Source organism: Macaca mulatta, chromosome 9 (genome assembly GCF_049350105.2).
Source record: "Macaca mulatta isolate MMU2019108-1 chromosome 9, T2T-MMU8v2.0, whole genome shotgun sequence".
Classification (NCBI taxonomy): domain Eukaryota; kingdom Metazoa; phylum Chordata; class Mammalia; order Primates; family Cercopithecidae; genus Macaca; species Macaca mulatta.
In genome coordinates, this window is record NC_133414.1 from 58615768 (window position 1) to 58630750 (window position 14983).

The 14983-nt window shown below is 37.2% G+C and overlaps 1 protein-coding gene across 8 annotated transcripts in view; it reads right to left on the bottom strand.

The window, feature by feature from the left end:
- Nucleotides 1-2507: 2507 nt before the first annotated feature.
- ZFAND4 (zinc finger AN1-type containing 4) overlaps nt 2508-14983 on the bottom strand; it is a 58309-nt gene continuing 45833 nt past the window's right edge. For 6 of the 8 annotated variants that reach the window (XM_015146934.3, XM_015146936.3, XM_028826302.2 and 3 more), the window contains 4 exons: nt 12197-13348; nt 11126-11180; nt 5040-5160; nt 2508-3481 (listed from right to left, as the gene is read on the bottom strand). In XM_015146934.3, the coding sequence (XP_015002420.3) occupies nt 3346-3481; nt 5040-5160; nt 11126-11180; nt 12197-13348 (1464 nt within the window). In that variant the 3' untranslated portion in view covers nt 2508-3345. Of the gene's footprint in view, nt 3482-4652; nt 5161-11125; nt 11181-12196; nt 13349-14983 lie in introns of those variants that run through there. The other 2 variants (XR_001447076.3, XM_015146931.3) reach the window with 2 other exon arrangements.

Below are 14983 nucleotides of genomic sequence, written 5' to 3' on the forward strand. Positions count from 1 at the left end.
TAGAACTCTCAGAAAAATTTCTGTAGGTTGTGTTATTTTGTTATGGCAGCCTGAACACAGTAATACACTGATAAAAATTAGGAAGTATTGGGGTAATGTGTTGTTAAGCTAATTCCTCATTTTTAATAGTAGAGTAGAATAAAATAATGTCTAAAATATACTGGCTAGTGTTATGATGGTAACAACTAGAAAAACTAAAATTGATTATTAGAAGAAATTGGAGGGGGGTGTCAATGATAAAATTTTACTTTTTAACCCTTAGTTTTACCAAAACCATGTATATTAGTTTCATCAACCATTTCAAAAGTTAAGAAACTTAAAATATCATGCCTTCATTCCTTAAATTTCAGTCATTCTGTTTTACTTTTATAATTTTTGCTGTATTAATCCTTGCCAATTTTAAACTGTTTTTAACCTAAATCAATTTATTTTACATTATTTTCAACTTAAATGGCTTATACTTATATTTTCCAATACATTAAACGTATATAATTATTACAAATGTTCACCCATGTAATACCTAAAATTATCTCACGTTCCAGGAGTGGTAGAAGGCTTACACTTTGAAAAACATGACTAGATGCAAAATTTGATTATTTGTCTTGAGGGCTTAAAAACGTTAAACAGGCTGGGCATGGTGGCTCATGCCTATAATCCCAGCACTTCGGGAGGCCAAGGCAGGTGGATCATGGGGTCAAGAGATTGAGACCATCCTGGCCAACATGGTGAGACCCCGACTCTAATAAAAATACAAAAATTAGCTGGGCGTGGTGGTGCGTGCCTGTAGTCCTAGCTACTCGGAAGGCTGGAGCAGGAGAATCACTTGAACCAGAGGCAGAGGTTGCAGTGAGCCAAGATCACACCACTGCACTCCAGCCTGGTGACAGAGTGAGACTCTGTCTGAAAAAAAAAAAAATAGAAAAGAAAAACCTAATAACATATATGAGAAAATGAATTCCTGTCTTTTAAAAGATAATTCTCTCTACAAGTTACACGTACACTGATAGAATTTTAAGAACATCTGAGTATTTGGATTTTCCCATTTTAGAATGATTACATTAAATATAACCTGAAAATATTTCACACAGCCAGAAGTTTAAAATTTTAAACTTTTAGTGCTGTGAAACTAAATGCTGTTTTTAAAAAATCCAGAACTGAACTTCGTCATATAAAATGGGCTTAGCTAAATAAAACAACATAAATGCCTTTTTAAAAAAATCATGGGCCAGGTGCAGTGGCTCACGGCTATAATCCCAGCACTTTGGGAGGCCGAGGTAGGCAGATCACTTGAGGTTAGGAGTTCAAGACTGGCCTGGCTAACATGGTGAAACCCTATCTTTACTAAAAATACAAAAATTAACTAGGCATGGTGGTGGGCACCTGTAATCCCAGCTACTCAGGAAGCTGTAGCAGGAGAATAGCATGAACCCAGGAGGTAGAAGTTGCAGTGAGCCGAGATCACGCCACTGCACCCAGCCTGGGTGACAGAGCAAGACTCCATCTCAAAAAAAAAAAAAAAAACATGGTTAAAAAAAATGTTTAACCAGTACCTACATGCAACCCACTCTGCTAATTACTGGAAATGCAAAGACAGATACAATGTCTCTAAAATTTGGAATGTGTCTGTATAAGAATTTACAGCATAAATAAATGCCCCTCAGTATAATGATATAACTTACTGAATTAAAATAGTTCAGCTCTCAGTTATTTAAGACTAGTAAAAAGACTTAACTTTCACCACAATCTTTAGTAAAACTTAGAATGAGACTTACTTCTACTTATAGTCTTGGTTTAAAAAGCATAGTACACTACAACAAGTATGCCCTAAGCATTCATATTTGTTTGCAGAATAAATATGCTATGGTCCACTTCTTAGCAGTCTATCTCTGTAATGCAGTTCTAATATTTTAAGTGTCTAAAACACATGATACGTGAGGAAATACTGAATTATTCATAACACAAATGAAAGTATTTTTCATCTACTTATATCCAGCCTTCTTAAAAAGCATGCCTTCAACCCCAATTTGCATAGCTCCTCTGCTAACTTTTAGCCATTCTCTCTTATAAATTTACTGCCCTCTTTGTCTGAAGGCATCTGTCTCCATCAACATTTCATTTCTTACAGGAGCAGGGGCAGTGAGCTCTCCAGTTCATTCAACCTTAAGTGGAGGAAGAGGCCCCTCACAGCTCCTAAGTTAGCCTTCTGGTACTCTTAGCAGAGTCTGCTACTCCAGGGCTGCAGAGTCTACCTGGGTTGGGTGCTAGTTGTTCACCAGGGTTCAGCATCAATCTGAACTGAGCTTCTATACAGCAAGTGGCCTCCCAAATGCCTTAATGGTTTCTGGTTACACCTGGGGAACAGGATCCTTAATCCCCTAAAAGAATACTTTCATACTGATAGTTATTTTACCTACGTAAAATAAATCACTCATTTAATTAAATGATTTTATAAAAGAAAAATTATTTATAAAAGAAAAACTATTATAAATAAATAATAAAACTCATAATGAAATTGAATATTTATTTGAATTTCTCCTGGTAATAGCTCTCAACAAATAAGAAAAATCAAGCTGTGAGATTTTGTTTTAAATGTAGCCATTTTTCAAAAGGTAAAAAGTTGGCTTCTATATTTAATGGCAAGTGGGACATCTTCTATTTTAAAATTAACATTCAAAAAGTAGTAAAATATACACTATCATGAACATTATGTGTTTTCTAGAATGGATACATGTCTGAATGCTAATCTGAATGTGGAAGAAATATATATCTGTTAAAAACCACACTGGAAAAATGTTCTTTTTAAAAAAAGTAGCTTGAAGTAAAAAGGAACTTGCTAAAAACCCAGTAAACTTTCACATATGGGAATTTTTAAAAATCTCCACCCATCCCACCTCTGAAAAAAAAAGAGGAAGAAGAAGAAGAAAAGAAAGAAAAAGAAAAAAACCATATGGTCAATTTGAGTAGAGCCATTCATTACATGACTGCTCATTCTGTACAATGTGGAAGGCTGGTTATTTAGGAAGTATTTCGTTTCCTAAAGTGCATCTTTTGAAGATTTGTCTAGTAAAACTGCAATATCATATATAAAACACTTAACACAAGACATGCAATAACAAAGCTAAATCATTCCACTGTAAAGTTTTTAAAACTACTTTTAAAACTTTTGTTTCACCAAGAAATAAAGATGTAAAATACAGTAGCATTCTTGTTCTCCAACAGTATGCATTGTATGCTTTTGTTATTTGGCAAATCTTTTAGAGTCGAACAAAAATAATAGTCTAAACAGTATTTCTTCTGTCATTATAATACGATTCCCAGGCAGAACAGTAAGATGTAGAGGAAGAGTTAGATTTTTGGAAGTTTTGGTGCATTAACCACAGGATTTGCCTCGTGCAAGTATCTCCTCCCTGCACTCTTGTAATCATAGGTACAGCCATGAGTTTCTGCATAACGATGAGATGCACAGAAGTTGTTTCCACATCTAAAGCACAAAAAAAGTTTACGTGAATAGTTGTATTTCTATGAAAGGCTCATCTCTCTGGGAGAGAAGAGCTTGACTTCAGGTAGTCCAACAGGGGCCCTTTGGTTCTTTTTAGCAATTTCACTGCTGACATGTCCCTTTTATTCGTAAACAAACATAAATACCCCCTAAAAAGAACAAGTTAATTGTCTACGAATATGACAATTTATGATAAAGAAGTCATTATAGAATGAAACAGGATAGGCCAAGTGCGGTGGCTCATGCCTGTAATCCCAGCACTTTGGAAGGCCAAGGCGGGTGGATCTCGAGGCCATCCTGACCAACATGGTGAAAACCCATCTCTACTAAAAATACAAAAATTAGCTGGGCGTGCTGGCATGTACCTGTAGTCCAGCTACTTGGGAGGCTGAGGCAAGAGAATTGCTTGAACCCAGGAGGTGGAGGTTGCAGTGAGCCAAGATCATGCCACTGCACTCCAGCCTGGTGACAGAGCAAGACTCAGTCTCAAAAAGAAGAAGAAAAAAAAAAAAAAAATGAAACAGGGTGTAGAACTCTATCAGTAGTAAAACTGCAAAAAGCCAATAAATATGCCCATCATTTCTCTTATACCTAGTAAACCTCAAAGAATTCTGAATTTCTGAGAAATTCAGTCTCATGATAAAATTAAAATAGTAAAATCTAACTATGCCATGAAAGAATTTTTTAAAATATCTCTAGTAGCAAGATAAGTTGTTTTCATTTGAACAGAATACACTCTAAAAAGCAGGGAATAGGCTGAGTGTGGTGGCGGCTCACACCTGAAATTCCAGCACTTTGGGAGGCCAAGGTGAGAAGATCAGTTGAGGCCAGGAGTTTGAGACCAGCCTAGGCAATATAGTGAGATCTGTCTCTACAAAACATTTAAAAAATTAACCAAGCATGATGGCGCATGCCTATAGTCCTAGCTATTAGGGAGGCTGAGGCAGGGGGATCGCTTGAGCCCAAGACATCAAGGCTCCAGTGAGCTATGATCGCAGTACTGGAAAAAAAAAAAAAAAAAACAGGCCGCAGCAGCAGTTATTTTCAAGCCTAGCCTCAATCTAAGGGCTGACATCCAAGATGACATATCATCCTTGGAGGATATCCATCAATACTAATGAAATAAATAATTACGGTAACAAAAATTTCATAATTTTTGGAAATATATTATTCATCTATTTTATATTAACTTTTACATTTTTTGTTAATTTTTAATAGAATATTCAGGGAGGGGTTCTTCCAAGGTGCTGTTCAAACAAAATCCAAGCAGGTTCATCATAAGACAAAAAAGGTACACTCTCAGATTAGTTTAAATCTCCTAACTTAAAGGACAAGGAAGGATCTGTTTTTATCTTTTGGAAACTCATGAGCTATCTACTTGTTCTTTACTTCAGCCAATTAGAAGTTCAACTGAACATAGCTATTTGAACATCATCTTAATGATGTTATAAATAAGCAATTTAAATATTTTATTTTGCCTAATCCCCAAGCTGGGTTATCACAGAGAAAGCATCTCAGCTTCTCCAGCTGGCCAACCTGCCTGCATTCGTAGCTACTAGCCAGTCCTGTTTTCTTTCCACAAAGAAAACAATGATTTGTTTTTTTCTTCTTTGCCTGAAGAGGGGCTTTCACAGGTGGGAGGTGATGAGTAGTACATTCTCCTGTTTAGAGAAAGGACACCTTGATTAACACAGGCATAAAATCCTAAACATGAAACTATTAAGCAAAACACAAAACACAGTCCTATCAAAGTAAATATCTATGCCACAAAAATTAATTTGTGCTATTTTTATATCTAAAATTATTTATAAAATCTACAGGTCAAGTTGCAGTGGAACTATTTTTTTTAAGATGTGGTAGGTTTCCACTGATTAGCATTTATATTTTTAGAACTTCTTATACACACCACTTTTCTGATTATTTCTAATGGTAATCAGTTTATATAAAGTATACCAAATTTTGACAGAGAATAAAGAAAAATGTCTGCTTCAAAATCATATTTGATGAAACCTCTGAGAACATGACTGCAATACAAATATTCTGTTTGTTCACACCAAAAAGGAGTACCAGAGTATCATGAAACATGCCTTTTAGTCCTATTACACCACAGACAGTAAGTTCATGAAACCACGAGCAAGTCATTTATTTTTTCAAAACTTCAATATGTTTATTTTTAACATAATAGAACATGTATTTTTCTCTCTAGATTAATAAGCACTTTAAGGTCAGTTCAGTCCACATATGTAAAAAGCACTCTGAAAGTTTTAAGCATGTTATAATTACATAAAATGTCATATTAATAATACTAACACAGTACACAGATCAATTTCACAGTACTACTAGTTTTCCAAAAATATTTACTGAATTCTGTACTACTGTATCAACTTTGAATTTTTACCTTAAAAATAAGAGTGCATCTGTTATTATATAAGAAAGAATTAAATCTGTTTTTTTTTTTTTTTCTTTTTTTGGGACAGTTTCGCTCTGTTGCCCAGGCTGGAGTGCAGTGGCACGATCTCGGCTCACTGCAAGCTCCGCCTCCTAGGTTCAAGTGATTCTTCTGCCTCAGCCTCCCGAGTAGCTGGGACTACAGGCGTGTGCCGCCATGCCCAGCTAATTTTTTTGTATTTTTAGTAGAGATGGGGTTTTACCATCTTGGTCTGTCTGTTCTGCTCTTGAACTCCTGACCTCATGATCCGACCATCTCAGCCTCCCAAAGTGCTGGGATTATAGGTGTGAGCCACCGTGCCAGGCCAAATCAATTTCTTTAATTACTAAGTGAAATGTCTTTTAGAACTCAAAATGCCAACAAACCCCAGTCATAAGCAGAGAGACTCAAAGTTCCTGCCCATAGTTGATAAAGTAACAGTATAAGTACACATGTGCTTGGTGTCACTCAAAGGCTAAGAAGCAAGAGGCAAAGAAAAAATGCAAGAACAAGTGGAAGGAGTGAGGAACAACTGGTAGTGTCAATAGTGCTGGGACCTTTTCTCCACTACTGAAAAAGGTTTGGGAGGCCTAAGCTTGGTATTTATTTGGCAGCTAAAAGTCTGAAATTTCTTAAAGGGTTCAAAAAATCGGATTTACAATTAATTGGTTCTATGTCTTTTGTCACAACAGAGATTAGGTAATTTGTACACAAGCCCAGCAAAATTAAATCTTCTTTATTACCAGTCTAAAATACATTCCCAGATCTTGCCAAAACTAGAAACAAAATTTGAAACAACTGGAGTGACTCCTAATAGTGCCTGGGTACCAACTCAGTTAATAAACATTTTCTTTCTCAAGTGCACTTAGAGATACCAAGAACATCTCACAAAGGTGATGGTGTAATTCCATTATTTAAAATATTTTTAAAAAGATATTTACTTGCACTTGCACAGGACACCAAAGAAAGGCATATATTACATGATGCCCAATGGAAGTTTATCTACTCGAAACTATCTTTAAAATTCAGGCTTAGGATATTCTTCCTTAAACAATGGTGAAGAATCTCTGATAATAATTTAATTCACTGTAGTCACATTTTCATTTTTTTTCTTTTCTTAGGGGATACTTAACTCAGTATTCTCCACACTTTTTTTCATTCAAGAACTCTTGTGAGGCCAGGCACGGTGGCTCACACCTGTAATCCTAGCACTTTGGGAGGCCAAGGTTGGCAAATCACCTGAGGTCAGGAGTTCGAGACCAGTCAGGCCAACATGGTAAAACCCCGTCTCTACTAAAAATACAAAAGTTAGCTGGGCATGGTAGCACGTGTCTGTAGTCCCAGCTACTCAGGAGGCTGAGGCAGAAGAATCGCTTCAACCCGTGAGGAAGAGGCTGCAGTAAGCCGAGATCGTGCCACTGCACTTCAGCCTAACCAGGCAAGAGCGAGACTCTGCCAAAAAAAAAAACAACTCTTGTGAATGTGTAGAGACAGAGAATACATTAGTGACAGTAATGAGGCAGCACAAAAATATAAGTATTCTATGAGAGCAGCTTCCATACATCCTTCTACCATTCAGAGAAAACTATTAGTCAACTACTGTGTGCTAGGAACCATCATTAAACATATTGATTCCCCACTATAAACAGGAAAAATATAAATTCCTTGGACTGGCATTTAAGGTATTATTATGTCCAATATAATGCCTTTCTAACTATCCAGAGACACCGTAATTTACCATGTCAAACCCACCCTGAAGGATGTACCAAGTCCTTCTACATCTGCAATCTCTTCTAAAATAAACTCTACCTGTCAACCCCGTAGCATTTGACTTGTCCTGTAAGACATCATCAATTATCAACTCCTTTCTGACGCCTTCTCTCAAATGTGTACTGAACAGATGAATAAAGAAAAAAATCCATAAAATCATATTGATGGGAAGAGTTGCTTTTCAGAAGAAGATGAAAGGTACTTGAGGTAATTCACTTGTTTGCCATTTCCTAGTCTCATATTTGATCTAACATCTAACAGAATCTACAAAAACTGACCCAATAGAAAGGCAGCAAAAAGTAATAAATTAGTGTTTCAGACACAAGGTTGGTAGTCATCTGCCTAAAATCAATGGCTAAAACTACAATAATTGATACAGTTTCCAAGGAAAACCTTATAGTGAAAAGAACAGAGGACCAATGGAGGAATCTAGGAGGTCAACTAAATGAAACTTGCATCAAAATATATACAGACTCTTCTAGATAATTCAGAATGATAGTTATTATGGTGAGAGAAAATGGAAGCAAGTTACACAGCTCTACTGCAGCTAGCAGCTGATACTTCAAACCTAAATGAAATCAAACAAAAAGAGCATGTATCTGGTGACAAGCAGAGGGCTGGTTAAAAAAAAAAAAAAAGGACAGAAGAAAACTGAGGTTAAAAAAAGATTAAAACGAAAGAATTTATAACAATGTGATAGCCTAGAATTAAAAAAAAAAAAAAAAAACTATTTCAAGAATGAAGGACACAAAAATCAAGTAAGATAAAGATAAGGAGGCATCCAATGGATTTGAAATTATGGAGATCATCAGTGACCATAGCAATAGCAGTTTCAGAAGAGTAGCAAGTGAGACGTGAGCCAGCACTGAAGACTGAACTAGAGCTGAGTGAGTAGGGATGGCTGTAATGCAAATTTCCAAGAAGATTAGCTGTGTGTTAGGGCAGGACAGAGTTATGTGTCAAGGAAAAACAACAACTATAACATTAAAAGTCAATAAATTACAGTAATGAAAACAATGTGACACTGGCATAAAACAGACACATAGACCAATGAGTAGAGAGTCCAGAAACAAATCCTCATATACATGATCAAATGACTTTCAATACGGGCGCCAAGACCATTCAATGAAGAAGGACAGTGTTTCAACAAAAGTTAGCAAGAAAATGGGATGTTCACATGCAAAAGAATGAAGTGGAACCCTTACCTTACACTCTACATAACAATTAACTCAAAATGGATCGAAGTCCTAAACATAAGACCTAAAACTATAAAACTTCTAGAAGAAAAGATAGGGGAAAAGCTTCATGATACTGGATTTGGTGGTGATTTCTTGGATATGACACCAAAGGCACAGGTAACAAAAGGAGAAAATAAACAAACTGGATTTCCTAATGTGTCAGACATTGGATTTCCTAATGTGTCAGGCATTCTGGACTTTCCAGTGATGCCACTGAGCTGGCACCTGTCAAAAAAGCAGTGGTTCCATTTCTAGATTGTGGATCTTCAGATAAATTCTGCCATTTTTATTGCACTTCCTGAAAGTCAGGGTCGGCTTGTGAAAAGTTGTTAAACAACATGCTAAATGTGAATGTCAACCCTCACTCTAAACTTCCCCTGTTCAGAACATCAGATATTTCATTGGGTTTTATAGTGGCTTTCTGATTTTTGGTATTCCACTGAAGAAGGGAGTTTGAAAGTTGTTGTATACTGTTAATGACTGTCTGTCCATGTCCTGCCTGAAATACCATGATTGTTTAAGGAAAGTATCTTTAATAAAGTTGGATACAGTTTGGGTTGGAGGGGGGGAAAACATGAAAAGACATTTCTCCAAAGAAGATCTAGAAACGACCAATAAGCACATGAAACTACTCATTAGGAAATCAACTTCACTAATTAGGGAATCAATAATCAGTAACACTAATCATCACAGATATGCAAATCAAAACCACAGTGACATCACCTCACACCCATTAGGATGGCTACTAGCAAAAAAAAATAGGAAAATAACAAGTGTTGCCAAGCATGTGGAGAAATTGGAATCCTTTTGCACTGTTGATGGAATGAAACACGGTACAGCAACTGTGGAAAACAATATGATGGTTCCTCAAAAAATTAAAAATAGAAATACCTTCTGATCCCGCAATTTCATTCTGGGTATATATTCTAAATAATTGAAAGTAGTGTTCACAGCACCATTATTCACAATAGCTAAAACACGGAAGCAATACAACTGTTTATTAACAGATGAATGGATAAGCAAAATGTGCTCTGTGTGTATGTGTATATTGTGTGTGTGTGTACACACACACGTACAATAGAGTATCAGCCCCCAAAAGAAAAAAATTTGATATGTACTACTACATGGGTAAATCTTGAGGACATTCTGATAAGTGAAATAAGCCAGTCATAAAAAGACAAATACTGTATGATTCCACGTACATGAGGTACTTAGAGTACCTAAAAAATCATTGAATTAGGAAATGAAATGGTGGTTGCCAAGGTGGTGGGAGGGGGAAAAGTGTTTCAGTTTGAAAAGTGTTCTGGAGAAAGATGGTGATGGATCCCCAACAATGTGAAAGTCACTGAACTTTATACTTAAAAATGGTTATGACAGTAAAATTTATGTTATGTTTATTTTACCACAGTACAAAAGAATTGAAAAAATATGCAAATAGATTATGACTTTATAATCTTGGGCCTTACATAGGAATGAAAAACAAACCCTAAATGTCTTCAATAAAAACATAAAACTCACATGACAACCATAACAAATATTTTTTAAACCCTTGGGGCTACAAAGGTGGCACATCTTTGGTAACAAGTTTCCCATCCCTGGTCTGGGTATTAAAACATTTAAAAAGATGGCTTCCTTCCTGCCTGAAAATAAGGACTAGCCAGTGCATCTTTAATGTTTTTCTATATTGGCAGAAAGAAGTGCTAATGTTATAGTCACTTCTACTAGTATGCCATGGAAAGGGATGGCCCTAGAGACGGTCCCTTTCTTTTATCCAGAAATGACCAGATCATCAAAAAGAGATTCTTACCACCACCTCTGATGTTTGGCCATGATGTCGAAAGACATCTTTCTAGGGTAATTCTTCAAAACCCACATGGCTCTAGAGTGGCCAGTAACTAAGGTGGTTGGGAACTACATGTTCATTCTTCAATAATCTTGTGGGTTTTTTGACATAGATAACACCTCTTCCAAGACAAGACATTTCCATTTCAATTTTTGTTTTGCTCTTTATGTGGATCCTACAGTCCGTTCTCATAATTATTTTCTTAATTGGAAAAAACATTTAGGGAGAGAATTTACTCTTTACATGCCACAGAGAAGGTTCTTCCCATTTCTCTTTGAAAATTCAACCGGATGCATAATTATGTAATTATCGGCCTTATATTGTTTTCAAAATTATCTGTAGCTTACCTACGCTTTTCCCTGTTGCTGCATTATTTCCATTCATTCCAACACCATGGGCAGACTACAATTAAAACACAAAACATCTATAGAGGTGAGTCAATGAAGAATAGAAATGATCAACAAACATGAAATACTTGTATTTTATCACTAACATGCTGTTGGACTTTCATTTTAAATTATTTAATCCAATTTTTGTTTAATTAAATTAACTCAGAACCTGATTGCACATCTAGCAATATCATGCTTATTATTTATCTTTAAGAGGGTAAAATTTGCTGGGTGTGGTGACTCATGCCTGTAATCCCAGCACTTTGGGAGGCTGAGGTGAGAGGATCGCTTGAGCCTAGGACATCGCGGCTGCAGTGAGCTATGATTGCACCGCTGTGTTCCAGGAGTTTGAGAGCAGCCTGGGCAACATGGTAAAACCCCATCTCTACAAAGAATATAAAAGTTAATCAGGCATGGTGGCATATGCCTGTAGTCTCAGTGACTCGAGAGACTGGGGTGGGAGGATTGCTTGAGCCCGGGAGGTCAAGGCTGCAGTGAACCATGTTTATGCCAATGTGCTCCAGCCTGGGTGACAGAATGAGACCCTGTCTCAAAAAAAAAAAAAAAAAAAAAAGGGGAGAGAGAGAGTAAAATTTGATGACTCAAATAAAAAGTTCCTACTTGGGATGGAAAAAAACATTAAAAAGATTTAGCATTTAAAAATACATATTTTTAATACGTATTTAAAAATACCGGTGTATTGGCATGTCCTTATATTCCCAGCTACTCAGGAGGCTAAGGCAGGAGGATTGCTTGAGCCCAGGAGTTCGAGGAGTTCAAAATATACATACATATCTGATAAACTGTTTACATTAATTTATGTTCAAATTACTATTCTCATTTCAGGACTAAAAGAGCATTCAAAATTCAACCATCAAGAAGATTTTATACAAACTAAAGAAACATTTTCAGATAAACTTATGAAAATAATTTTAGCCTTCCTTATTTATGTAAACAAAAACCAAACTTTAAGTAAGTTGGATCACTACAAGGGTAACTACTAGAGCATGCTGAAAGGAAAATACTGACCAAAAAAACTTCTGGATGTTCTAACTGGGGAGAACTTTTCCTAAGGTTTTCTTCCTGAAAATGCTGGAGGTTTGTAGACAGCCCAATTCCAGAGGTCTGAGGCCTGCCTGCCCCACGTGTGCTCTGTAATCTATCTCTGCTTGTGCTCCGGGCCAGTGAAGCAAGAAAACTGATATTATTTACACAATCAACAGGTTCTTTGGAAGCCTTGTTAGCCATTTCTGTGATATCCCGAGCCTCAACTTTGGAAATAACATCAGATCTTTTCCCAGGTGAATCAACTTTAACCCCTTGAAAGCGAGGGGTCCTAGAGGAAGAACAATCAGTTATGTTTTGAACATCCAGTGACCGAGAAGAAGGCTGTAGTTTCCCAAACTCAAAACATTTGGACTGTCTCTGTGGTTTCACCAGAGAATTATGTAGCGACATTGGTGCAGAACAGCGAAGAGGTGACAAGAGTCTATTCTTGTGAGGACTTAATTCCCGGTAGTTAAGAACTGAAGTCTCTACTGATTCCCCACTCAGCACTCCCGCAGCATGCTTAAGATGCTGCTCTGGAGCTTTCAACCCTTTGTCAGCATTAGTGAGTAACAACTCCGGATTCACTTTGCATGCATCTTCTAAGCCGCTGCTCTGCTCATCAGCATTTCCATCTGCAAATGAAGCCAGTGAGCCCACTTCAGGTAGAAGTGATTCTTCGATTACACATTCTTCTGAAGGTAAGACAGTGTCCTCATTACTAGATGGCAAGTTTCCTAAAAAGTGTTTTGTCTGCCTAGGCAGGGATGATCCAAGATGGAGAACAGAGTCAGCAAGCTCCTGGTCATTTCCCAACTCCAAATGGGGTATCTGAGGAGGTAGTTTGACGTTGCTACTGGAGTGAGACAGTGTGTTAGTCTCCCAGCTATTATTTTCCTTAAGAAATTCACCAGTGATAGAAGACATGGATCTCTCAGCAGGGAGTTGAGTTGCCAAACTTGAAACTCCATTCCTGGAGATTTCGGGCAGATATGCATTCCCAAAAGCAGGTAAACAAGATTGACCAATGTTGGGGAGGACCCTTAACAATCGGTGGCGAGATGGTGCAGTGGAACCACTAGAAGGTCGAGGAGCTATAGGTGGGTGAGGTTTTATCTTGACAGCTTTCTTAGGCTAAAAGGAATGAATATACAGTTTCTTTACACAGTCATTTTCTCTGCCCATTAACAAAAATTAGTGAAGGAAGAAAATGTTACTTACCATAACATACTGGCACTTTTACTATCTCAATTTAAAATGTTTAAGAAAAATAAAATCTTAAGATTATGATAGGGAAGATGTTATTTTCCTTCACTGAGTATACTTTTCCAGTAATATTAAAGAAAAATAATTTTGTTTTATTTTGCTTACTACCGTTTCTCAGAGTTTTACTACAAAGAAAATGAACTGATTATATTAGATATGACATTGCTGACCTATTTTAGATCTCCAACAATTTTTCCTACTATGTTGAATAAATGTTTCATTGGATTGGTATACAGAAAAAAAGTTATCAACCCTAAAAAAAAAGAAAGAAAGAAATAAAGAGTTAAAAGGCCTAAACCGCTATCCTTGAAAAGACTTGCTGGCAACACTGGCCTCTGGCTGGCTTCTGGGAACATCTATTTCAGGAGGTTCAGGAGGGTTCCCATGAACCTAACTGGTAAGAGTGGCTCATTGTGCCAAACTATTTATGCAATAATACAGTTCATGATGAACACTTGCATTCCTTCTGGGACTCTGAACTGCAAACACTAGGCAGAGGGTGCCTACATGAAGAGGCCCAGTAAAATCCCTGGGCACAGAGTCTCTAATGAGCCTCCCTGGTAAATAACATTTCACATATGTTGTCACGACTCATTGATAGAGGACTAAGCATGTCTCATGAGACTCCACTGAAAGAGGATTCTAGGAAGCTTGTGCCTGGTTTCCTCCAGACATGGCTCTATGCACCTTTTACATTTGCTGATTTTGCCTTGTATCTTTTTGCTGTAATAAATCTTAGCAATAAGTACAACTATATACAACAACATACTACAGCCCTGTGAATCTTCCTATCAAACCATCACACCTGGGGTGGGTCCTGGGGCCCTCTGGCATAGTAGATTTTAATAAAAGTACCATAAAACTTCAAGATCTTATGAATAAAGTGGAGAACTAAACATTAAGAAATCTCACCTCTTAAAAGTAAGCAAAAATGGTAGCAAGCAGGCATGAGGATGGGATGGAATATCTTATGACATACCAATGCTCCCACTTATAGAAAATATAAAATATATGAAAATATAAGAAGAGCTGGATAATTCAGTGGATACCAACTGAGGCAAGAAAAATTAGAGGAGCTAAGGAAGAAGAACCTTAGAAAGATGAGCTGGCTCCTGTAGATGCTTTTATCCTGGAGATAGAGTTTCACTCTTGTCACCCAGGCTAGAGTGCAATGGCATAATCTCAGCTCACTGCAACCTCCGCCTCCCGGGTTCAAGCAATTCTTCTGCCTCAGCCTCCTGAGTAGCTGGGATTACAGGCACCCGCCACCATGTCCAGCTAATTTTTGTATTTTTAGTAGAGATGGGGTTTCTCTAGGTTGACCAGGCTGGTCTCGAACTCCCGACCTCAGGTGATTCACCCATCTTGGCCTCCCAAAGTGCTGGGATTACAGGTGTGAGCCACCATGCCTGGCCCAATCTGCAATTCTTTATCCAGCAAAAAATTCTTCAAAAATGAAGGATATGACTTCTGAGCTGTCAAAATTAATGACAGCTGCCTAAA